Genomic DNA, 25,353 nt, shown 5'->3' with positions numbered 1-25,353 from the left:
GAATTCCAGGGACATACTGACTCTAAATAAATGTTTAAATCTTTTCCAAGGACTGAGAACCATTTCAGTAGGATATTCACTTCACATTCACATTTAGATAGCCATTAACTTTGGGCACCTGAGCTATTCTACAGAACGAGCTGGCCCTGCCAAAATGTTGGGATTTTTTTTTCCTATTTAAGAGGATTTAGGGCTATAGTCCATGGGGTTGCAAAGAGTCAGACATGACTGAGTGACTAACATTTAACTTTTTTAGGGGTTTTTTTATTGCAAAAGTAATACAGGAATTACAAAAGACTACATAACTATAAAAAATATATATAAAGCCTATCATCAACACTTTATATTACTCTTTTAAAACCATTAAGAAGGTTGCCAGAGGAAGGTAAACTGAACAGAATCTCAGTGTCATTTTCTGGCTTCCCTGAAATGATTTAAGAGCCATTTTGATTTCTGAGTTTTTGTGACACTTGTTTTCCTCTGAAAACTTAGGTCTCTACCTGCTTTGCTCTGAAATGTTGCCACGATGATTGTTAATAAGCATCTTTGGGCAAGTCTCTGCACATGTGGATGAATACTTCTGTGTACTTAATTGATCAGTGACTCAGACTGTGTATTGGGTTGGCCAAAAAAGTTCATTTGGGTTTTTCCATAAGGTCTTAACATGGAGCATAAACTTTGGGGCAAATTGGGTTAGAATCCTAGTTCAGCCCTTACCAGCTGTGTGACCTTGGGTGAGTTAATCTTTCAGTTTTATCATCTATAAAATGATTAAAATAGGACTTACTTTATAGGGTTGTTACGAGGACTACATGAATCAGTATTTGCAAAATACTTAGAATCTGACGTGGGATGAGTGCTGTAGCTGTTTAAATGTTACCCAATACACTTAAGTTATCATCATGTTTACTGATCTTCTATGTGTTGCTGCTGCTGCATCGCTTCAGTTGTGTCCGACTGTGTGACCCCATAGACGGCAGCCAACCAGGCATCCCGTCCCTGGGATTCTCCAGGCAAGAACACGAAGTGAGTTGCCATTTCCTTCTCCAATGCGTGAAAAGTGAAAGTGAAGTCGCTCAGTCGTGTCCAACTCTAGTGACCCCATGGACTGCAGCCTACCAGGCTCCTCTGTCCATGGGATTTTCTAGGCAAAAGTACTGGAGTGGGGTGCCATTGCCTTCTCGGCTTCTGTGTGTTAGCACTCTTAAATTCTGAAGATACGATAATTATGCTCCTCTATAGGAGCTTACAGTCTGGTGCAAAGACATAATAAAAATGTAAGCCTTTTGGGTATAGTGAAAGTGTTTGTCACTCAGTCGTGTCCAACTCTCTGCAACCCCATGGACTATAGCCTGCCAGGCTCCTCTGTCCATGGAATTCTCCAGGCAAGAATACTGGAGTGGGTTGCCATTCCCTTTTCCAGGGGATCTTCCCAACCTAGGAATTGAACCCAGGTCTCCTTCATTGCAGGCAGATTCTTTACCATCTGAGGCACCAGGTAAAAAAATCCCCCAATGAGGAGGACTTGTCTGGCAATCCAGAGGTTAAGACCTACATGGTTTCACTGCAGGGGACCAGGGTTCCATACCTGGTTGGAGAAATAAGATCCCATATGTCCCATGGCAAAAAAAAAAAAAAATACATATATACATATATATATAATTTTAAAAAGTCTTGACAATCGGAATTTATTAAAATTATCGAAATACTGAGGGAAGACATTTGCAATACAAATAAAATTTGAATATAGTTGTATTTTTTTAAACATCCACAAATCAGACAAAACCCACTTTTAAAAAAATGAGTTGAAAAAGCTCAGTTTACAGTAACTTAGATGAATGTCCAGGGAATTATGGTGGGAATTCTGAAAGGTTATACACTCTCTGATTCCATGTATGTAGCATTTTTTTATATGACAAAACTTTAGAAGTGGAGAATAGACTAGTGGTTGTCAGAGATTAGAGACAGCGGAGCAACAGGAAGGCTGGGATGGGTATCAAAGGGCAGTGAGGAAGATCCTTGTGTTAGACAAAAGACTGGACATCCTATTAAGATAACTGTCCTGGACTTTGCAAAAAAGTAAACGTCATGAAAGACCAAACAAAAAACCAACAAGCAAAAGACAAACAACTGGTGGGATTGGCCTTACCAAGAAAGGAAAATGAATTTGCTGGTGGGCCAGTGGTTAGGACTCCAGTGGCTTTCACTGCCTTGGAACTGGGTTTGATCCCTGCTTGGGACTGACTAACCTGTAAGGCGCTTGGCACGACCAAAAAAAAACTAAGTGCAATGAATGAGTCTTGAATAGGTCAGAGATTTAAAAAAAAAAAAGCTATAAAAGACATTTGGGAACAATGGTAAAATTTAAGAATGCTACTTCACATTGGGTCAGGTGACTGTATCAATCTTGTGTTTGCTGTATGTGATAGTTTGGATGGTGGGGTAATGGAAGTTGAGATACACTTCAAGGATCCCCCCTTCAGCTGGACTGAAGGAAATATTCTCTTAGCTTCCGAGGATTCTGGCAGCACACAACCCTCAGCTGACAAAGTTCATTGGAACTGCCTCAGCTGGAGACCACCTTGCCCAAGGTCATGGCTCCACTCCTGGGCAGCCCACACCCATGGCCTGATCACCGTGGGAGTAAAGCCATGCCCCCTTGCCTGAGCTCAGGACAGTTCTAAAGCTCTCTGTGGGGTTTGCTGAGGTCTTTCCTGAGGATGGGCTGCAGCTCAGCATCTCCCTCCCCAGCTGGACTCCTTCCCTTCATCCAGGGAGTGATCTCAAGAGCACCTCTTCGCTAGTCTCCATCTCAGACCCTGCTTCTGAGATCTGTCTCAGAACACACCTTGGAGGCGGGTCTGACTTGGGACCCTGCTCACGGGAAGGGTTTGAGGGAGCGGATGCTAGGACAGGACTTGGGAGCTGGCTCAGCCCCTCGGCCACCACAAAGACTGCTTTGGGAGTGGTAGATGGAACACACAGCCCCAGGCACGAGGTGGATCCCGAACGTGCGGGTTCGTACAACCCCCACGCTGGTTCCCTGGCTTCTGGGTAAGAACTATGGCAGTGGGAAGGCAGAGGACAAATTTTTCAGACTGGTTAAACTGACTTAACGGCTTCCCTGATAGCTCAGTTGGTAAAGAATCTGCCTGCAATGCAGGAGACTTCAGTTTGATTCCTGGGTTGAGAAAATCTGCTGGAGAAGGGGTAGGCTACTCACTCCAGTATTCTCGAGCTTCCCTTGTGGTTCAGCTGGTAAAAGAATCAAGCTGGAATGTGGGAGACCTGGGTTTGATCCCTGGGTTGGGAAGATCCCCTGGAGAAGGGAAAGGCTACGCACTCCAGTATTCTGGCCTGGAGAATTCCATGGACTATACAGTCCATGGGGTTGCTAAGAGTCGGACATGACTGAACTTTCACTTCCACTGGGGGTCGGGGGAGGCAGAAGTCAGTGGTACACTTAAAGACTTAAAGAAGTTGGTGTATGTGCACACTCAGTTGCTCAGTTGTGTCCAACTCTGCCATCGCTCGGACAGTAGCCTGCCAGGCTCCTCTGTCCATGGCATTTCCTAGGCAAGAATACAGAAGTGGGTTGCCATTTCCTTCTCCAGGAAGGAAATTCAATCCCAACCCAGGGATTGAATCTGTGTCTCCTTTATCGGCAGGTGGGTTCTTTATCACTGAGCCACCCGGGAAGCTCAGGGGTTGGGGCAAAATAGGGGAAAGGGATTCAGGGGGACAAACTGCCAGTATGAAATAAAACACAAAGATGTAATACAAAGCACAGAGAATGCAGCCAATATTTTACAATAACTGATGCCCAGTGTGATGGTGTTACAAGGTGGGGACTTTGGGAAGGTCAGGAGAGGGTAGCCCTCATTAATGAGATTAATGCTGTAATAAAAGAGATTCAACAGAGCTCCCTGGCTCCTCCCACCTTGTGAGGACACAACCTGAAAATTCTGTGCCCCAGGAGAGGGCCCTCCCTCACCAGACAATACTGATCTCAGATTTCCAGCCTCCAGAACTGTGAGAAATAAATGTTGATAAATAACCCAGTCTGAGTTACAGCAGCCAGAAGGGACTAATACAGTATAGGCTATCTTAATGCACTGCCCACTCCCCTGAAGGACTGAAGGCTTCCGTGTTCCCTGGAATTGTCTCATATCATATGCTCTCCTCAGGTAATGATTTGCTAAAATGGGAATATAAAGGTCCAGCCCCTTTGTTCCAACTCAGGACAGAGGTGAAGGGTCAATCCCGAGTTAGAGTTCCCTATGGGATTGCTGGAGGTCCCTCTGAAAAGTGCATTGGAAACCCCTTTCCTTGTATAGGTGTAGACCCTAGGAGCACTCGATAAACCTGCAGGTCAATCTCCACCTCAGAACTGGAGAACTGAATCCATGACACACGGTTACGGAGGGGAATGTCCTTCTCTGGGGAGATACATGCTGGAGTATTTCTGGGTTAAATGTCAAGATGTTTGCAATTGATTTTCAAACTATTCTGAAAAAAAAAAAAGTTCTATATGGATGGATGTATATAGTAAATGTGGCAAAATATTTACAATTGGTGAATCTAGGTGATGTGTGTACCTGTGTTTGTACTTCTGTTTCAATGTTTCTGTAGGTTTGAAAACACACAGAGAGGCGATATAAGAGATGTAAAAGGAATTTCCAGAAGTATTAACAGAACAGAAGAGAGTAGGGTGTCATGAGATCTAAGAGTTTCAAAATGAAGATGAGTGTTCAACATTATCAAATGGCTACAAAATGGTCAAGCAAGGATAGGACTGAAGTGTCCCAGAGATTTAGCACCCAGAAGGTCCTTGATAATCTTGGGGATAGAACTGTCAGTGGAGAAAAACAAAGGCAGCCTGCCGCCTACTAAATTGTTCATTGTCTGCAGCTTGTCATTCAGCTGCAGTATCATATTTTCCATTCTGTTGGTTTACTGGGACTTAAAAAAAATTGAATATTATGTTCAAAGTTCTGGAATGGTCCCTATAAGAAGGTAGAGTCATGGAGCAACTTACAATTTATTGGAGAGGCACATTAAGTCAAATACTAAATGCACTGTGATGGGTACAAGAACGAGGGACACAGCATAGAGGAGGGGAGGGGAGGAAGGAACACTCCAGAAGCTTTTAGAAGAAAACAGCAAAAACGGGTCAAGACCGAGTAGATGAGTCAATACAGCCTGGCTTCCTATAGGCTGAACCTAACTTAAATGTAGGATTAGTTTGGCTTGCAAATGTATTCCCAGGATTTCCCTGGTGGCATGTACAGTGAATAAGAATTTGCCTGCCAATGCAGGGGACAGGGGTTTGATCCCTGGTTCAGGAAGATTCCAGATGCCAAAAAGCAACTGAGCCCATGAGGACAATTACTGAGCCCACTCTCTGGAGCCCTAGAGTCACAACTACCGAAGCCAGTGCACCTAGAGCCTGTGTCTGCAACAAGAGAAGCCACCTCAACGAGAAGCCCACACACCACAATCAAGACCCAGCTCAGCCAAATAAATAAATAGAATAACACAATTTTTTAAATGTATTCTCAATAGTTAAAAATATTGATCGAGCTACTGATCACAAAACCCCAATTTCCTGCAGCTCCTTAAGATCTGGTAGCCCTTACCTGGAGCAGGGAATCTAGGGCAGGCAACAGTTCTTCATACACCCAGCTGGATTTTAGGACTTTCACCTCTGTAGGCAACTGAGTCCTCTCTTCTTTTGACAGATCCTAGACGCTGGTGAGAAGACAATGGCACCCCACTCCAGTACTCTTGCCTGGAAAATCCCATGGACCGAGGAGCCTGGTAGGCTGCAGTCCATGGGGTCGCTAAGAGTCGGACACGACTGAGCGACTTCACTTTCACTTTTCACTTTCATGCATTGGAGAAGGAAATGGCAACTCACTCCAGTGTTCTTGCCTGGAGAATCCCAGGGACCGGGGAAGCCGGTGGGCTGCCGTCTATGGGGTCGCACAGAGTCGGACACGACTGAAGCGACTTAGCAGCTGCAGCAGACGCTGGTGAAGGGAACACTGGCAAACTCTCGCCCAGCAGCATGCCACCCGTTTTTGTAAATAACATTTTATTGGAACCAGGGCTGCGATTTGAAAGAGGTGACCCGAGACAGGAAAGGGGCAGGGTAGTAGCTCGGATTTTTAAATAACTGTGATAAAATACTAGTAATTTTCATTACGCTTTTTGCTGTCCCCTTAAATTGAATCCGGTGGTCAGCGCCACACAGGCCACACCTTACATCCCGCCCTATTGTGAAGAGTTGCCAATGACACGATTAACAGCTTGGACCTGATTTAATCTATACACTGGTAAACAGATCTTTTCTTTTTTTAGCAGAGGCTTGATTAGATCCGCGACTGGAAGTTTCCACGCCCCTAAAGCCCACCCTTGCACTCACAGCCTCTCGGGTTCTCACTTCTCTCTAACACCCACATCCTGGCTCCTTCTTCGGGCCCTGAACCACTGACGGTGCCCTCCCCGGTCCCCTCCGATCGAGTACCCCAGGAGGCCCCAGGCACCTGCCTCCTCTGGCGCATCCCTCACCTGCGCCCCGCGCCGCCGTTTCCTGCATCCTTCCAGGCCCGAGAGTCAACACCGGGACCATCGCTCTGCTACAACGGGGCGGAGCTTCCGCATCGGCCCGCTCCGCACTCGGCTAGTGCTGCCTCGCCCCGGCGACCATCCAGCGGGAGGCGGAGCAAGCCCAAAATGGCGGCTCTCAGGCTGGCGCGCTCCGTGCTGCTCAGGCTTTGAGGTGGTCGCCGGGGGTCGGGGGGGGACGATTTCCCCGCCGCGGAGGCCCTGGAGGATGAATCGGGGGCCCTGCTAAGACTAGGCGGCGGAGGTGGAGAGAAGTGGCGGCACGGACTGCGTTGGAGTCCACGGAGCGGGATGTGCGAGAGTTACTCCAGGTCGTTGTTGAGGGTCTCGGTGGCGCAGATCTGCCAGGCGCTGGGCTGGGACTCGGTGCAACTGAGCGCCTGCCACCTTCTCACGGACGTGCTGCAGCGCTACCTGCAGCAGCTGGGACGGGGCTGCCACCGGTACTCGGAGCTGTGTGAGTACCGGGCTGGGGACGGGAGGCTGCCTGGCCGGTCACGAGTGACACCTCCGCGCTCCCCTGTGCTCTCCCGGCGTCCGGGAGGTGTTGGTCCTTCGCCCTCACCCCGCGATCGGGTGTCTTCTCCGCCCCTGATGCTCCTCCGCTCCCACTGCCCCTGGAAACTCGAGTCATCCCTCTGCTGCCTCTTCGCCAGCCGCTAACTTATCCCGCGTGCAGCAGGAGCCGGGTCCCGGCTCCCAGCTCCACACCCTCTGCTCTCCTCTCTGATCTGAACATCGGCCTTAATCATTGTCTCCTTTGGCAGCGTGCAGAACCCCCTGCAGAACGCCTTACAGCCTCTGTTAGTTTGGTCCTTTCCCTCCCCTTGCCCGCAAACTACTACAACTAGTTGTCACAGGCGCTCCGTCTACCGGCCGTTTCTTACAAGCCTGGCCGTTCTTCAGCTCCTGACAACACAGACTCGTTGACAGCTCTGCTGCGTTAGGGACACTGCCTCTTCTTTCTGTTTCTGTTCGTTTCACGGGCAGCATCTCTGCGAACTTGGTCAGTTTCACTTATGTTCACTTTCACTTACATCTCAATTGATTTCCTCCTCCTCTGTATTTTTATGTCAGTGGTTATCAGAGTGTGCAAGAGAGATCATAGGCAGTTTACAAGGTTACCCAGGTAGTCTGGGCTACAGCAGATGGTTTTTAAGTGAATATCTGGTAGTATCTGTTCTTTAGTGGCTAAGTCGTGTCTGACTCTTTTGCGACTCCATGGGCTGCATCCCACCAAACTCCCCTGTCCATGGGGTTTCCCAGGCAAGAAGACTGAAGTGGTTTGCCACTTCCTTCTCCAGGGGATCTTTCCCGGCCCAGTGACAGTCTGGCAGTCTCCTGCCTTAGCTGGCAGATTCTTTACCACAGGGCCACCAGGGAAGCCCCAGGAGTATCTATAGCTGGTGGCATTTACAAAGTTGGAATATTTAATAGGTGCAACACATCATCTCATTGATGGGAAGTCTGTGTGTGGAGACGGAACTGACCCTCATTGAAGTTTCAGGGCATTATTTTTCAAGTGGTAAGCTCCACTGAAAAATTGACACCCATGGATACACTTTACTTCTTAGGTCCCAATTTCCATTCCAACTTCCATGCTGCTGCTGCTGTTGCTAAGTCGATTCAGTCGTGTCGGACTCTGTGCGACCCCAGAGACGGCAGCCCACTAGGCTCCCCCGTCCCATGGTGCTATCAGAATAACCTGTCAGTCACGCCATAACACAAATCTGACTGTGTCATTCTTAAAAATATTCCACTTAGTTACAAGCTGGGAATCCGAGCTCTCCGGCAGCACGCGCTTTTGTGAGCTCACATTTTCTTACCTTCTGCTGTCCTGTCATCCTCAGTCTGCAGCCATGCTGCTTGCTTTTCCTGAAACACTTTAAGCGCACCCTTCCTGCCTGCGTGCTGTTTGATGGCATGTCCTTCACCCCCTGCCCATGGATAGTATGACTTCTGTTTTGAGATTCACTTAGGAAATCATATCTCTTCTCATAATTCTGTGCATATTTTCTGCCATGTTAACTGAACATCTTGTTTGTTTTTTAAATATATTTATTTGGCTGTGCTGAGTCTTAGTGGTGACACGCGGGGCCTTGGATCCTCATTGAGACTTTTGGGACCTAGTTCCCTAATCAAGGATGGAACCTGGGCCCCCTGCATTAGGACCTCGGAGTCTTAGTCACTGAACCACCAGGGAAGTCCCTGAATACCTTATTTTGTAATCATCTGTGTATGACTCTCACCCTCTCCTCTTCCCTCACCAGGAGACAAATTTATTATATTTGTATTCAGTAACCTAGTATAGTGCCAGGCAGCCAGCAGATACTTGTTGAATAAATAACTGAACTGATAAGCCACCACCATGATAACTATTTAGTCGTTTAACTTTTTGTATTTTAAAAATGTGTATCTTTGGACCGCTTGATTCACAGCCGTGTCAGATCTGCACCTGAAGCTACTGAGTGGCTCGTTCATGGTTGTCTTGCACGCGCACCGCCAGTGCATTGCTCTCTGCTTTTGCTTCATTTTCCTCCCTCCTCCCTTCCTGGCCCTTGAGTGAGTTTACTGTTACAGTATGTGTGCTCCCGGTTATATTTTTTGCTCCCAAATTCCCTAAATGAGGATGGCTCTTCTGTACCTTTAGGTCAAAATATCCCCAGAATACATAGTTACCTTTCCTGACACACAGAAACAGATGGGTGCTGGCACTGCACGCAGCCAGGTGTCCTGGAGTCATGGGCTGAGCCTTGTTTTGCCTGCATGTGAACCTCGTGGATAATTGCCCAGTCTCTGTAATGATTGTCTTACTATTAGTGAGAATAGGATGATCCGGTTCATTACTCCCCATTGTGATCTGGTGACTTTTCAAAAATGCTACTTCCTGGTATACTTAACTGGTTACAGACTTTTCTAGGTTTTTTTCCCTCCACTATTCTTATTTCAGACTGGAATTAGGTCCCTACTATGCAATCTTGTCTTTTGTTTCTGTATTTCTTTTGTCTTTCTGACACAATGTTTATTGAGCACCACTTACATATGTGTTACCTGATGGAGACGTAGGATTACTTAGGCATAATCCCTGCCCATAAGATGTGTACAAGGGTGTCGAAATGTCAGTAAAAACAAAAAGATGGTATTTGTTCCTTTTACAAAAGATGCTCTTTCAGTAAAGCAAGTATCGGAAGTTACTATTAATTCAACAAATAGTACATTTAAAAATTTCCCAAAGGTAATGATTTACCAAAGCACTCAGGAGCAGAAGTTTCCCTATGCACTCTATTATATATAAACAGTGTGTCAGTTCAGTTCAGTTCAGTCGCTCAGTTGTGTCTGACTCTTTTCCACCCCATGAATCTCAGCACACCAGGCCTCCCTGTCCATCACCAACTCCCAGAGTTCACTCAGACTCAAGTCCATCAAGTCCGTGATGCCATCCAGCCATCTCATCCTCTGTCGTTCCCTTCTCCTCCTGCCCCCAATCCCTCCCAGCATCAGAGTCTTTTCCAATGAGTCAGCTCTTCTCATGAGGTGGCCAGAGTACTGGAGTTTCAGCTTTAGCATCATTCCTTCCAAAGAAATCCCAGGGCTGATCTCCTTCAGAATGGACTGGTTGGATCTCCTTGCAGTCCAAGGGACTCTCAAGAGTCTTCTCCAACACCACCGTTCAAAAGCATCAATTCTTCGGCGCTCAGCCTTCTAAACAGTCCAACTCTCACATCCATACATGACCACAGGAAAAACCATAGCCTTGACTAGATGGACCTTTGTTGGCAAAGTAATGTCTCTGCTTTTTAATATGCTATCTAGGTTGGTCATAACTTTCCTTCCAAGGACTAAGCGTCTTTTAATTTCATTTCTGCAATCACCATCTGCAGTGATTTTGGAGCCCACAAAAATAAAGTCTGACACTGTTTCCACTGTTTCCACTGAAAGTAGTGCACGGTATCAGCAGTAACTGCAGAAGAAATACAGAGACGGAGAGACACATGTGCACTCTGGGTTCCAGGGCCGGCTTCACAGGGAAGACGAGATTTAAGTTGAAGCGTGACACACAGTGGTGCGAGGTGGGGAGCACGCCAAGTAGAAGAAAAGCATAACCTGAGATAACAAAGTGGGGTTCAGTGAGGCGGCCAGCTTGGAATATGTAACCAGTTCATTTGGAAGGTGCTAGAGAGAAGTGTTCGGAGAAGGCAGTGGCAACCCACTCCAGTACTCTTGCCTGGAAAATCCCATGGACGGAGGAGCCTGGTAGGCTGCAGTCCATGGGGTCGCTAGGAGTCGGACTCGACTGAAACGGCTTAGCAGCAGCAGCAGCAGAGAGAAGTGTTAAATGGAGAAAAATCAGGTGAGGGAGGGACTTCACAGATAGAGGCAGGAAACACTGCATACCTCTGTGCAGGGGGGAGGGTGCTGAAAGTGATACTTGAGGACAGTTGCGCTGTCGGTGAAATGCACTAGAGATGCTCTGGGGAGGGCTTGAAGCTGTGATGAGACGGGAAAGTGGGACGGAGTGAAAGGAGAAGTGCCGAAAGCCAGGGCCCACAAGGATGGTGCAGGGGGAAGGACTGGAAGGTCTTGGGCTGAAACTGCACAAATGTGGAGGAATTCAAGAGGATCACATTTTTTTAGAGTGAGAAAAGAATAGTGCTTTTAATAAGGATCAAAGAGTTGAAAATGCCTGCCTGTCATTAAGGGGAAGAACAAGTATTCATTTTATGTATTCTCTCTTTTTTATACATCATAAAAGTAACCTGTACTTGTACAGAAATTCAGACTACCACACTCTTGAAGTTAGATACGAGTCTCATGCTTCACTTCTTCCCTTCCCCGTCTGCTGCTTTCAGCCCTGTAACCTGTTAAAGTTGAATGTGTATCTTTCCAGAAGTTTTCTGAGTGGGTGTTAGCAAACATGTCTAGTTTTTGCAAACTGTGTATTGTTCTTTTCCATTTTACATCATGATTTAATTTCAGGTAAACTGAATTTGATATGATTATAGGAGATTACAGTAAAAAAAAAGAAGACTATCAGAAATCTGGAACTGGAATTTTCATAGTTTTCAAAGATGTAGAGACCTTAAGTTCTGCTAAGAGCAGGCAGAGAAGGAACCTCCTTTTCTAAAGAGAATCTCACTATATCTAATGCTTTATCGGTTTATCTCTACCCATTTTATATAGTATCTTCTAAATACATTTAAGATGTATATTTAAATTGCCTGTATGGTCTAAGTTGTGTCAACACATTTTCTTAGATTTAAAAAAAAAATTGATTTAGTGGTATAATCATTCAGCAGATGTTTATGGAGTGCCAGCTGTATGCCAACCACTGTTGTAGTTTCCAGCATTGTATCACTAACAGAGAGAAAATGGAATGGACGTTTACCCAGCTCAGCATTGTACATATTTGATAAAAAATTATAACAAACATTTACTTTGTGTCAGCCAGTGTTGCAGGTGCCCTTGACCATCTTGAGTTACTTTTGACGTTAGTTCTGTACTGGCTGGTTGTTAGTGTGAATTGTCTGTGGTGTTCTGGCTGGTCATCAGATTGTATTTAAATTAACTTTCTAATATTTAAACAATATGATGTTCTGTTGAAACTCTATTCAACTCTTTCCAATAACTGAGTCCTAAGTATATAGTATATTTGTTTCTGAGCTCCATATTTACCTAATACTTTTTATCTTAATGCCTTAAAAGATATTCATGGAATTTTCTTAAAATAATTTGCTCTGCTTTTGACTTTGTTTCAGATGGCCGGACAGACCCAATTTTGGATGATGTTGGTGAAGCTTTCCAACTCATGGGGGTTAGTCTTCATGAACTAGAAGACTACATCCACAATATTGAACCCGTCACTTTCCCACACCAGATCCCTTCATTTCCTGTTAGCAAGAACAACGTCCTTCAGTTTCCTCAACCCGGAAGTAAAGATGCAGAGGAGAGAAAAGAGTACATCCCCGATTACATGCCACCCATTGTGTCTTCTCAAGAAGGTTTGTGGGGGGTTTTGTTTCTTGCTCATGTATTTGTAACTATTTTAATGGGTTTTTAATCTGCTTAGGTTTTCTAACTGAATTATATAAAATGTTATGCTAACATATAAATTCTGGAAATGCAATAAAAATATTTTAATATTACTTACAGATTGTTCTAACCTTTAAGGCAACAAACTTGTAGTCGGCCTCAGCAGGCAGAGGCCTGGAATCATCAAGGCATCAGTTTCCTTTGTAAACTTTAAGTAGGGGAGAACCAAACGTGACCTCAGAGAGAAGCCTGTCAGGAGACATAGTAAATGAGAATGGGATATTCGGTAAATGAGAAAAGCTTTGAAGCATAAAATTGGGGTGGTTCTCCCCACTTTCTGTAGACGTGAGTTGGATGATACTGGAAACAGTGGGTGAACATTCACTAATATTATGTAGATTTATCTGTATCTTTATGATGAGTAGAAATATTTATGTTTGGTCATACAGAATTTTTATTGCAAAATAATACCTACTCAGGCATAGTCAATCCTTGAAGAGTTCCTTTTTTCCTGCATGATTTTACATGTTGATCTTCTAGGTTCACTAAGATTCTAAAGTGATACATATGTAATTTGTGGTCTGTAATGCAGGTACAGAACATTTTTTCTTGTTAAAAAGCAGAAAAGTTGCAATTTCTTTCTTTCTTAAAATTCTAAGACCGTAGTTGTGCTTCAGGATAATGCAGATGATGGCAGAAATCGCTTTATAACTTTTTTATTAATGTGCAGTTCGGTGGCTTTACGTGCATCGGCACCGTTATGCCACCAGCACCGCTGTTCATCTCCAGGACACTTTGGTCTCTAACTCTGTAACCATTGGACAATAACTCCTCATTGCCCCCTCGCCTCAGCCCCTGGCAGCCGTCGTTCTATTTTCTGTCTACAAATTTGACTGCTCTAGGTATTTCATGTAAGTGGAATTTTACATATCTGTTTATCTGGCTTGCTTCACTTGGCATAATGTCTTCAAGATTCATCCATATTGTAGCAAGTGTCAAAATTTCCCTCCTTTTAAAGGCTGAACTATACTTCATTGTGCATATGAAGCCACATTTGTTTTCCATCCATTTTTTGATGGCTGCTTAGGTTGTTTCTACCTTTTGGCTGTTGTGAATAATACTGCTATGAACATTGCAAATACTTGATGCCCTGCTTTTCAGTTCTTTGGGGTCTATACTCAGAAGAGAAATTGCTGGATCATATGGTAATTCTATATTGTTTGACGAACAGTTTAGACATGGAAAACTATCATAGCTTTCTGCTTTGAGTCCCTTGGAAAAAAACTCTACTTGACAGCTTAGTACTTTTCTACTTAAAGTTCTTAGAGATTCAGTCCTGACTGAAGGCAGCAGTCAGTTTCACCAGTAAATGTGATACAAAGCATGCCTTCAGTAGGTGTTCTTGAACCAAGTTCAATTAAGCGTTGTTTGTAGGGTCTTGCCTATAGAAGTTCCTTGTTTGTCCTCCTTTCCTGACTAATGGTACATTAACAGCACGGCTTGGAAATCTTCATACTTGGAAATCAGTCATTCCCAGTGTTCCTCAGTAGCTGCTAAGAATCTGTCTCCTCCCCACCTTTGAATTTATTTGTATTTGTAACCTTTATTACCTTGGAGGCTGTCTTACTCTTTGTAACCCCCTGTGTAAAGGCGTTCTGTTTAAACCCCTCATTCCGTAATGTCTGTGTTCTTGATCTTAGAAACTTATATTTGTTACAGCTTCTCTAAGCACATATTTACTTTAATAACAAATGAATTTCAGTGTTAACATCATCAAAGGAGGGTTTCTTGGGCTGAGGCCTGGTACTAACTGTTTTGAAAAGAACCCCTCTTCATGAAAGTAGCATTAAGTTAGTCTGTGATGTGTCCTCTTGTACTTTAAGAATAGCCTTTGTATGGCTCTGAAATTTTTTTTAGATGAAATGCCATTTAGAAGTATACCAGTATGCTTAAAATGCTACTTAGAATACACAAAATTTGAAATTGTGCTAAGAAAACGTGAATGGTCATCAAATGCTGGGAGAAAATGGAAGGCATTACATAGGAGGAAACTGAAGGGAAGACACTGTTGTGAGTCAGTGGCATATTAGTGATTCTCAGAGTGATTCGTGTATCATCAGCGAGTTAGACACTGGTCAAGTGGAACAGCAAGACTGTGTATGTTATCATTTGGTATGTGTTTGAGCTGGAACTACTGTCTTCTCCATATAAAGAGTTATATAGTCCATTTTCTCTGTGTACTTTGGAGCTTTCTAAATCTGTTTTGTAGTTTTCATATCATTTTGCCTCCCGTTCAACCTCCTGTTTAGTAGTTAGATTGTTTAAATTGTTTTCTTTTTTTTTTTTTTTAATTTGAATTCAGGTTCAATTAATCTCACTTCCTGGTTCACACACAGATTCCTCTCTGGTCATTGCATGGCCTGCATTTATTAATTTGGAGAGTTAATTATTTTTAATATTGTAATAAACCCTAATGAGCTCACTACTCAGAACCAAAGCTAGGACTTTGATTATAGTCTGTGCTTACCTTCTTGTTTCGTTTTTATGGCACTCAAATTATATACAATGAAATTCTCTCAAAGTGATATGGTTATCGTGTTTAAATACTGCCAAGGAAACGTAGTTAAGATAGCAGATTCGTACTGGGTAGTGAAGGAGAGTGAAAAATGATTCAGTGGTTTTAGCTACTGACTGCTCTCTGAAATTACAATAGTAAATTTTTGAGTTTCTCTTCTGGATTATTTGAAGCAAAGGAAGAATCCTATGTTATTTGAAGTTTCTGCAATAGAAATTATAAACATTCTAGGAGGAAAATAATGTAAGCCTTGACCACTTCTTTTTCCAGCTAACACTTGTGGATTTTCTAAGGAGCAGAAATATTGCTGATTCATATAATGTGCATATTGTTCATAAGGATATAGTAATGATAGGCAGTACAATAAGGTGCTTATTTAAAACCTTTTATTCAGGGAAAAGAACATAAAATACAGTCTTGGTTACCCAGTTTTTAATACAGCCACACAAGTCAATTAGTAAGTCATTTACAACCTGAAGTCTTTTTTTTCCACTGCACAGCACATTAGAAGGTATCTAGTATTCTGGTTAGTGGTGCACAGTGTGGTACAGATGTGAACAACTTTGGTAATAACATCTGTTCACCAGGTTTTTTGTTTTATTTTCCTAAGAGCCACAGGCATGGTCAGACTTTGGTCATAGAATCTTACTAGCAAAGTTCTGTCATGGGGCTACCCTCTTATTAATCTTTCAACCTGCTTCATGTCAAAAAAAGAGTGTGGGGACTCCCTCTGGTGATCCAGTGGTTAAGACTTTGCCTTCCAGTGCAGAGGGTGTGGGTTTGGTCCCTGGTTGGGGAGCTGTAGAAGAAGCCTGGGCTTCATGGAGCCATTTAGCTGTGATGCAGTTTGTTATTCAGTTTGAGTTTGTAGTCTCACAAAGGCACTTTACCTTTCCCAGTGTCATTTCCATCATCTGTAAGGCAGGTATATAATATCTGCCACCAGAGTGGTGGTGAGGACTGAGGGAGAGATTCTGTAAGACATTTATATAAAATAGGACAGTGCGTAACACATAATAACGCATGTTGGTCCCCTTCCCATCTTGCTGCTTCACTCTTGAGGAATTTCCTTTTCCCTTGAAGGACAATATACATTCGAGGAAGTGACTCAACAATAAGAATAAATCTAAAACAGTGTTAATCACATGCTTAGAGGCTAAGGAGACACAGACTTAATAGCTGGGTTGGGGTGTGTGCTTGATGGAGGAGCTCTCTGACTGTCAGCCGTGTGAAGATGGGGTGGGAGAAGATGAGAGACGAATTCCTACCTGTTATAACTGATTATGTGTTTACAAGTGAAACCTCTTTGAAAGGATATTATAAATGCACATCCTGCACACACTGTTACAGTTCTGATGGCCAGTACCCAGTGTGTTTTACCCAAGAACACTGCCCACATGCCAGCCCACCGTATGTATTTTCAGATTCACAACAGTAACATATTTTTCTTTCCTGTTTTATTTGCCAAGGAATGCGTGAAAAATAGCATTCTCTTTCAGAGTCATTGTTCGGTTCTCAAAAGTATGGTCAGTAAATCACTGGTCTTCTAGGTGATCTGTTGATTGGTCCATAATATTTGAGAAGGAAAAAAGAAACCATTTATTTTGCTTTACTTATTGCAGGAAACTTAACAACCTCAAACTAGGAAACTTGGTCAAGATACTATGATGTTGCTACTTTTAGGGCTTTAAAATTTTTTAAGTTAACTTTCTTTGAATAGATTTAGATTTATAGGAAAATCCTGTACCCAGTTTCATGTAATATTAATATACTACTGTGGGATGTTTGTTATGGTTAATGAACCAATGTTGATACATTATTATTATGCATTATTAATGTCCATTATCTTTACTTTTTACCTAATACCCTTTTTCTGTTCCATCCGTATCGTGTGCCGTGTCTTCTTAGGCTCTTGTTGACTCTGACAGATATCAAACTTTCCATTTCTGATGACCATGACAGTTTTGAGGAGTATTGGTCAGAGGTATATAGGTGCCCCTCTGTTGGAATTTGTCAGGTTTTTCTCATGATTGCATTGGAGTGACAGGTTTTGGGTGAGGAAGACCACAGTTGGGAAGTGCCATTTTCATCATATTAAAGGTACATCCTATCAACACGATTGATCACTGTTGATGCTGACCTTGGTCGTGTGGCAGAGGTAGTGTTTCTCGGTTTATCCATTCTGAAGGTACCCTCTTTTCCCTCTTCCCACACTGTCACCTTTGGAAGGAATCCCCTGTGCGTAGACAGCTGTTAAGGAGTAGGGAGTTATACTTTCCCCCTTTAAAGGTGGAGTATTTCCACAAATTAAACTCTTCTGCAGAAATCATTTGAAATTCTTCTGCATTTGTCTCTTCTCTCCCAGGGCTTATTTTATGAAGCACTTTCAAAAATAAACATTTATAGGTTCAAAATAATTTTTAAAAGTAACACAAGCATGTTGGGAAAAAAAAATACTGTCCAAGTATATTCAGTATAAAACGAAAGGTCTTCCTCGTCTTCCTCATACTCTCATTCGCCAAGAGTAATGTGTTTAAGGTGTGAATCCTATGTCTCTTAATAGGAAATGTTTTGACTCAAGGGTGTGTGTCCAGGTCAGTTCCTACCATTTGTCTCTCAAGCTGCTTCTATGTCTTCCTCCGTCCTTCTCTTGAAGTCGCTCTCATTGAGATCACAAAGTACCACCTGACTGGTTGACTTAAAGGCAGTGTTTATCCTTATCTACTGATGTATTTTTTTTGAGGAGTGGGTATAGCTTAGTGAATTATTACAAAGCAAATACCTTTATAAAGGGCTTCCTTGGTGGCTCAGTGGTAAAGAATCTGCCTGCCAATTCAGGAGATGCAGGTTCGATTGCTGGGTTGGGAAGATCCCCTGGAGAAGGGAGTGGCTACTCACTTTAGTATTCTTGCCTGGAGAATCCCATGGACAGAGGAGCCTGGCGGGCTATAGTCCATGGGGTCGCAAAGAGTCGGCTTAGTCGGCTTAGCAACTAAACAACAAGCAAATACCTTTTAACCACCTCCCATTTCGGTACCCAGAACTTTACCAACCACTCCAGAGCCCCGCTGTGTGCCCACCCCTATCTTTTCCACTCTTCTCGCTTTATTATAGGGAATGCTGCTGCTGCTGCTGCTGCTAAGTCGCTTCAGTTGTGTCCGACTCTGTGCGACCCCAGAGACGACAGCCCACCAGGCTTCCCCGTCCCTGGGGTTCTCCAGGCAAGAACACTGGAGTGGCTTGCCATTTCCTTCTCCAATGCATGAAAGTGAAAAATGAAAGTGAAGTCGCTCAGTTATGTCCGACTCTAGCGACCCCATGGACTGCAGCCCACCAGGCTCCTCCGTCCATGGGATTTTCCAGGCAAGAGTACTGGAGTGGGGTGCCATTGAATACTGCTTTGTTTTTCTTAATAGTTTTATCAGTCAAACGTGTATCCCTAGATGCTTTAATTTCCTTTCACATCTACCATGGGTTTTTTTTGTTTTTTTTTTACTTCTCGTATCTTTTAAGTTTCTTTTAATCTCCAGGCCCACTTCTAATTCCCTGCCCCCGCCTACTCCCTTTTCCCCCTTACAATGCATTGTATTTGTTGAGAAGCCTGGAGTGTTGGACTTTAGGATTTCCCACGGTCTGGATTTGCTATGTACTGTGTACTATCAGTGGTGCAGTTCACTGTGTTCTTTGAAATTGGCAGCAAGGATCTATAAGGACTGATAAGACTTTGTTTCCCTGCCTCTGGCAAGACAGGTGTGGGTTTGTACCTATAGTGTAAGTTTTTGAGTTAGAGTTTTAAAATATATGGGTGTCTCCAGCTTTGCATTCAGCCCTTAAGTAGAGGTGCATATATTTCAGAGTGGAGAGTAGAAGTTCCAGCACACACAGCTGTGATGGACTCCACTTTACACTGGACCAGGCCAGGATTCTAACGGAGAAGGCAATGGCACCCCACTCCAGTACTCTTGCCTGGAAAATCCCATGGATGGAGGAGCCTGGTGGGCTGCAGTCCATGGGGTCGCTAGGAGTCGGACACGACTGAGCGACTTCACTTTCACTTTTCACTTTCACGCGTTGGAGAAGGAAATGCAACCCACTCCAGTGTTCTTGCCTGGAGAATCCCAGGGACGGGGGAGCCTGGTGGGCTGCCGTCTATGGGGTTGCACAGAGTCGGACACGACTGAAGCGACTTAGCAGCAGCAGCAGGCCAGGATTCTCTTCCTGGTTGGAATGTTTTTCCTTTAAGCTTTCAGGATTTATGAAAATAAGAGCACGCTTGCAATATTAAAGTAGTTTCTGTGCTTCTAAATAAGCAAAGTATCTAATGCCTTAGGAAAGTATCTAATTAAGTATTAGATTCTTAATTAGAAAGTATCTAATTAAGAATCTAATTAAGCATTTGGTATTTTACATACCTTAACCACCACATTTGTCTGTTTCTCCCTTCCATGATAGAAAAATATTTTGTTGATTTTAATAAAATTTTAGAAATTTCAGAAGTTTCTAATATCCACAGTTAGATTTCTTGGAAAATTTCCCATACGTAGCAGAGGGAAAGCTTGAGAGGTGAATAGGGCAATAGACGTTACACGGCTGACTTGGACTAAGACCCCAGTGTGAGTGCTTTTGTTGTAAATTAGGATTTATTCTCTCTTGCTTTGTTGAATTTGAATCTTATCTGGAACAGTGCAGTAATTGCATTTTATTTAACTAATTAGCTGCTATGGCTGCATGGAGCTTTTCTGTTTCGGATAGAATAATACCAAGTTATTTGCTTCACTTACAATGGTGGTATATCGATCTTGTACCATTGGTGCTAAAGAAAATTCAGAATCGTATTTTCATTTATTTAACAAATAGCTATGAAGAGCCTACTGTCTGCCACGCACACTGGTTATTTCAGGAGATACAGGGGTGTGTCTCCAGAAAGGGCCAGCTTTGCCTTCCTAGAGTTTCTAATCTAAGAGGGTGTGGGAGAAAGACTAGAGTAATATTTATGTATGATTTCAAATTATGATTTAAATTATGATTTCAAATTATGCTGTTAAGGAATGAAGGACTTGATGACTGTGTTTTAAGTGGCCAGGATACGGTGATGGTGAGGGTGGAGGGTGGCTTTGAGAGAGAAGAGTCTGGGTGGAACTTGGTCATCCAAGGGGGAAGTGATGGGGCCTGGATTCTGACTCGTGACTCCATCAGAGGAAGGACCATTTTATTTCTGGTGGAGACTTTAAATTCTGCAGTCTAAATAAGAATATTGGTTCTTTTTTCCTGTGAAAGGGCTTACAGTTCAGTAGGTGGCACTCTTTCCTTTTCTGTAAGTGTTTGATATCCAATTAAATGCCCCCCAAAGTTTTTAAAGTCTTAAGAAAAAGCATATAACTTAAACCGTAGGTGGCTTGTTTTAGAAAGAAAGAAAATAGCATTGTTAATAATTTATTGTCTCTGGAACTTTGTTAGAGCAGTTATACATGAATATATTTACTATTTGTTTTCTTTAAGGAAACTTTTGTATTTGGCCAAGATTCCTTTTTATCATTTAGCAATATCATTATCCTTCCTGAAACTCCAGCTTTTCTTTTCAAAAATTTTTAATTATCTGTATCTACCTTTCCCTCTGTTTTGATTTTTAAACATCTTCAAAGTCCCATTAGTAGATACTTTTAGTGTGGGCATATTTTCCCCATTTTCACTTTCCCCTTATGTGTCCACCCATTTTCCATTTATGAAGAGAAGTTTTGGTTAATTGACATAGTTAATACAATTTGTATCCTGTGGTTTGAAAATTGTGTAAATCTTAATTATGTTGAATTGGTTCACAGTGCTTTTCAGGTTTACTGTATCCTTCTACTTCTCTATATATTCATTCTGTTAATTTTTGAAAGTTTGATATTAAAACTCCAACTAAAAATCTTAATTTATCTATTTAAAAATAATTGTTAATATAGAGTGGAACTATATGTAACCTTGTTCTGTATTTTCCAAGTCTCCTGTAAATGTGTTATCATACTTTCATAATTTAAAAAAATAAAAATTAAAGCTCTCTAATAGAGGCCTGAAAAAAACTTCTTAATTCAACATTATTTATATTCTGCTTTTAAACTTAACATTCTGTCATCTTTTTTCCTAGTTCCTATTTTTATATTTACTTTTTTTTTTTTAAAGAATGTACCATAATTTACTCAACCAATCTCTTTAATTTTAGAGACTTTTACTGTTTTTAAGTATTATAATTTTGTCTCAAGTGTCTTTGTACATATTTTTCTTTTATATTATTTTTTATGATAAATTCACAAGGGAGGAGTTCTTAAATCGAAGGTATACACACATGTATGGCTTTTGGTATTGCACACTGCTTTCCAAAAGAAGTTACCATTTTATGATACTTTTATGATCATCATTTTATGATGATTTTTGTGGTTTGACCATACCAGTATGCTAGACATCTCACTGGAATTGAACTTCAAAGTCTATTTTTAAAAATCTAGATTAAAATACATTTGTATTAATGTATTTAAAATGGCGGGGGACACTTCTGTTTTTAGGTAAAAATTGGGAACTAAAAAAAATAGTCTCGGACTGGAGCGTGGTTATGTAACATGTTAACAACTGTTCCTGTGATGTGGCCCTCAAACTGTGTGTGTGTTTACCTGTGCCATTTAACATAGCTTAATTACAGCATGAAATTTTATATACTGTGCTTTCTCATTTAATAATTCACCTACTATGTGCTAGCCATCAAATAGTTTTTATTTGGAGACAGTGGCAGATGTGGGCGTGAACAGGAAATGTATACGGTAGATTCAGAGGACTTGGTGTGGGTTTGTCATTCTGTCGTTGTGTTAGAAGTGTGGAGATGCTGCGGGTTTGTTAGAGATTTTGATTTGTGGTGCTTACTTAGTGAATATCTTTGAGTATCTGCCCCATAGCAGTTAGCTGTTCAGCTGTAGAGTGATGGTTGAGAGGTCTCGTCTGAGATGAAAGATGAAGAGTATTACTTATTCCATGTTGCTGGATAGTCTTTATAACCATCATTTTATTTTATTTATAAATTTTTTTGGCTGCACCACAGGTTTGTGGGATTTTTAGTTCCCCAACCAGAGATCGAACCCAGGCCCTACTCAGTAAGGGCGTGGAGCCCTAACCACGGGACCACCCAGGAGTTCCCTTTAACTGTCATTTTAAGTGACTGTGTGATGTGACACCCCTTAGTCTTGAAGATTTAGGCCTCTTCTAAGTTTTAACTTACATGAATATCACTGTAATACATGCTTTTATTCATACAGTTTTCACAGTATTTCAGATTATTTCTGATTGACTTTTGAAAATTTGATTACTGAGTTAAGACTATGAAGTTAAAAAATTTTGATGAAATTCTTCTAAAAATATTGTATTAATTTACAGTACTACTAGTAATATGAAATATCCATTTTATTCCATCTTTCATTTAAAACAGTGTTTCTAACTTAATAGGTGATATTATGTACACTTAAAATTTTTAATTATTCTGGTATTAACATTTAACACAATTTGAGAAAAAGTATTCTTAACCTTTGGGGTATTTTTAGAATTGATTAGCTCCAATTTTTGGTTTTGAGTTTTGAGCAGTTCTTTTTATTTGGAAGGATTGGCATTTCATGGTTTTTATTCTTTCTTAGAGGTTGTCAAAAGCACAAAGAGAAAATTTATTTAGTTTTTTAGTTGAATAAACCTCCTTCTGCCTTGCCATTACCATAGGGGTCCATTGCACCCTTACATAAATTTAAGTTACAATATGGGATCTTATGGATCATGTTTTCTGTATCTTGAAACATCTTGCTATTTAGTCATCATAGGTGTTATTTTATTATGACTCATCATTACTCATCAGTTATTCCAAAATATGCTTAAAAATGGAGGAATATGAAATGCAAATATGCGAGTAAAATGGAAGAATGATGAAATCACCTAGATAAGGATGATCCAATAGTGAAATAAGTTGTCACTTTTCATTTTTCTAATTTTGGGGCCATTTTCTAATTCTGTATTCTGTTTCAAGAATGTAATTAAGAAGACTGGAAGCGTCGTTCTAGCCGACTTTCAGGTTTAATTGAACACAGTTGAAAGTGCAAAATTTTTCATTTTCCATTTGGAAAAGAAGAAACTAACATTTCATAATTATTAGACAAATCAGAAATAAATGCAGAGCTAGCAACATTTTTTGCCTTGTTTTCATTCTCCTTATACTTATATTTCTGCCAATTATGTGTAAAATGGCTTAAAAATATGAAGGTTCCACTGAGCCAAGATGTCAAATCGTAATTGTTATTTTTCCTGCTATCCTGAGGGTGAAAGTAAGAAACATTTGTCGGATTTAATGGTGCTATTACATTTGAACACTTCTCTTTAGTGTACGGCCCTAATTATGTCTTGACAGACACAATTGGGAATAGTTAGAAGGAACCAGTAGTTCTGGGCCAATCAGCAATGGAAAGGAAATCTCAGGAAGTCCCAGGGCCACAGTAGAGGAGAAAACTCACTTTTCATTTCCTCTCCTGTACAGCGTGTTCAGATTAACTTTAAAGGGGCCTGAGCTGTAGGTGGGAAGATTCTGTCTGCAGTCGAGTGTTACCTGTGTGTTGGGGCCCCTCTCAGCAGGCATCGAGTCGTCAGTGCACAGACCTTGCCAGGTCCCCTGAGAACTGCTTCATATCCTATTGCATTCAGTATGAAACAGGGATACACTTAGTTTTGCATTTAAAGGGTTTCTGAAAGTTCAACCTCCAGTGAAGGCTGGCAGTGAATTCATTATTATTAAAGCTGCTTTGTTGGGAAGAAAAGGATCGTTTAGAACTGTCCTCTTTGGTGTTACCAAAAATGCTCTGGGAAATTTTTTTTTTTTTTTAATGGCAAAGAATTCTGTATCTTTACATGTCTATATGGTACACATCGTATGTCTTCTTACAAACACTGTGCAATTGTTGCACCCACCAAAGTGGTGTTTAACCCGCCGTGGCCTCGGAACCTATCAGTATACACGTGTTTATAGTTTAACAATGGAGAAGGCAATGGCACCCCACTCCAGTACTCTTGCCTGGAAAATCCCATGGATAGAGGAGCCTGGAAGGCTGCAGTCCATGGGGTCGCTGAGGGTCGGACACGACTGAGCGACTTCACTTTCACTTTTCACTTTCATGCGTTGGAGAAGGAAATGGCAACCCACTCTAGTGTTATTGCCTGGAGAATCCCAGGGATGGGGAAGCCTGGTGGGCTGCCGTCTCTGGGGTCGCACAGAGTCAGACACGACTGAAGTGACTTAGCAGCATAGTTTAACCAATGTTCAAGGTTTCCACAGATATTCATGGCAGGGTTTGTTCTTTCTTGAGACCTTTTTTTTCAACCTTGTCTTTCTAAATTTTAGTAGCAAAAAGGTGAAACATGGTGAGTTTATATCAGACTTTGAGGGACAAGGGCCTGAAGGCTGGATTTGATGGAACTTGGCGAGAAACAGCAGCACTTAGATGCCCTGAGTGAGGTGCCACACATTCTTCTCAGGGTCTTCCACATACTGCCTTATTTCATCCTCATCATAGCCCTGCCTGAGGATTAAGAGCTGGTGTTGGTCCTTCTGCAGACGAGCAAACCGAGGTGTGAGGGTGGTAGGGAACTTTTAAGATCACACACTAGCAACTGGGAGATCCAAAGTCTGACTCCAAAGGGCTAGTGTTTTTGTTTGTTTCTTTAAGTTACTTGAGCTCATTTTTTTATGCTTAAATTGTATTACTGTGATGTTCCTATTTATAAGGTTCAAATATCCATAATGAAGCTTTTGGTTACTTTATGCCACTGATTTAACCCTGTTGATTGTGGACTTCTGGGAAGACTTGAGGTTATTGTCTGAGTTGCCTGAAGCATCCTATGCAGGCTAAGTAAAAGAACTTATATGAACATATAATGTAACTCTATTTTTAGTGTGTAGAACAGTTGTTGTGGTTAATAGCATACAATTTCATTTAGTTCATAGTCTTTTGTTATTATGTATTTCCCTAAGTGGGCTCTCCAGGTGGCTCAGTGGTTTAGAATCTACCTGCAGTGCAGGAGATGTAGGAAATGTAAGTCCAATCCCTGGATTGGGAAGATGC

General features: G+C 42.0%; 1 protein-coding gene across 2 annotated transcripts in view; it reads left to right on the top strand.

Annotated features, from left to right (window-relative positions):
• Nucleotides 1-6,707: 6,707 nt before the first annotated feature.
• The window catches only part of TAF3 (TATA-box binding protein associated factor 3), a 122,302-nt gene continuing 103,656 nt past the window's right edge, over nucleotides 6,708-25,353 (top strand). Inside the window, exons 1-2 of one of the 2 annotated variants that reach the window (XM_070800755.1) lie at nucleotides 6,708-7,087; nucleotides 12,387-12,629. In XM_070800755.1, coding sequence (XP_070656856.1) covers nucleotides 6,922-7,087; nucleotides 12,387-12,629 — 409 coding nt within the window. In that variant the 5' untranslated portion in view covers nucleotides 6,708-6,921. The remainder of the gene's footprint in view (nucleotides 7,088-12,386; nucleotides 12,630-25,353) is intronic. The other variant, XM_019972918.2, reaches the window with a different exon arrangement.

The sequence above is a fragment of the Bos indicus genome, chromosome 13 (genome assembly GCF_029378745.1).
Source record: "Bos indicus isolate NIAB-ARS_2022 breed Sahiwal x Tharparkar chromosome 13, NIAB-ARS_B.indTharparkar_mat_pri_1.0, whole genome shotgun sequence".
Lineage (NCBI taxonomy): Eukaryota > Metazoa > Chordata > Mammalia > Artiodactyla > Bovidae > Bos > Bos indicus.
The sequence above is the reverse complement of the archived record's forward strand: the minus strand, read 5'-3'. Positions and strand labels throughout refer to the sequence as shown.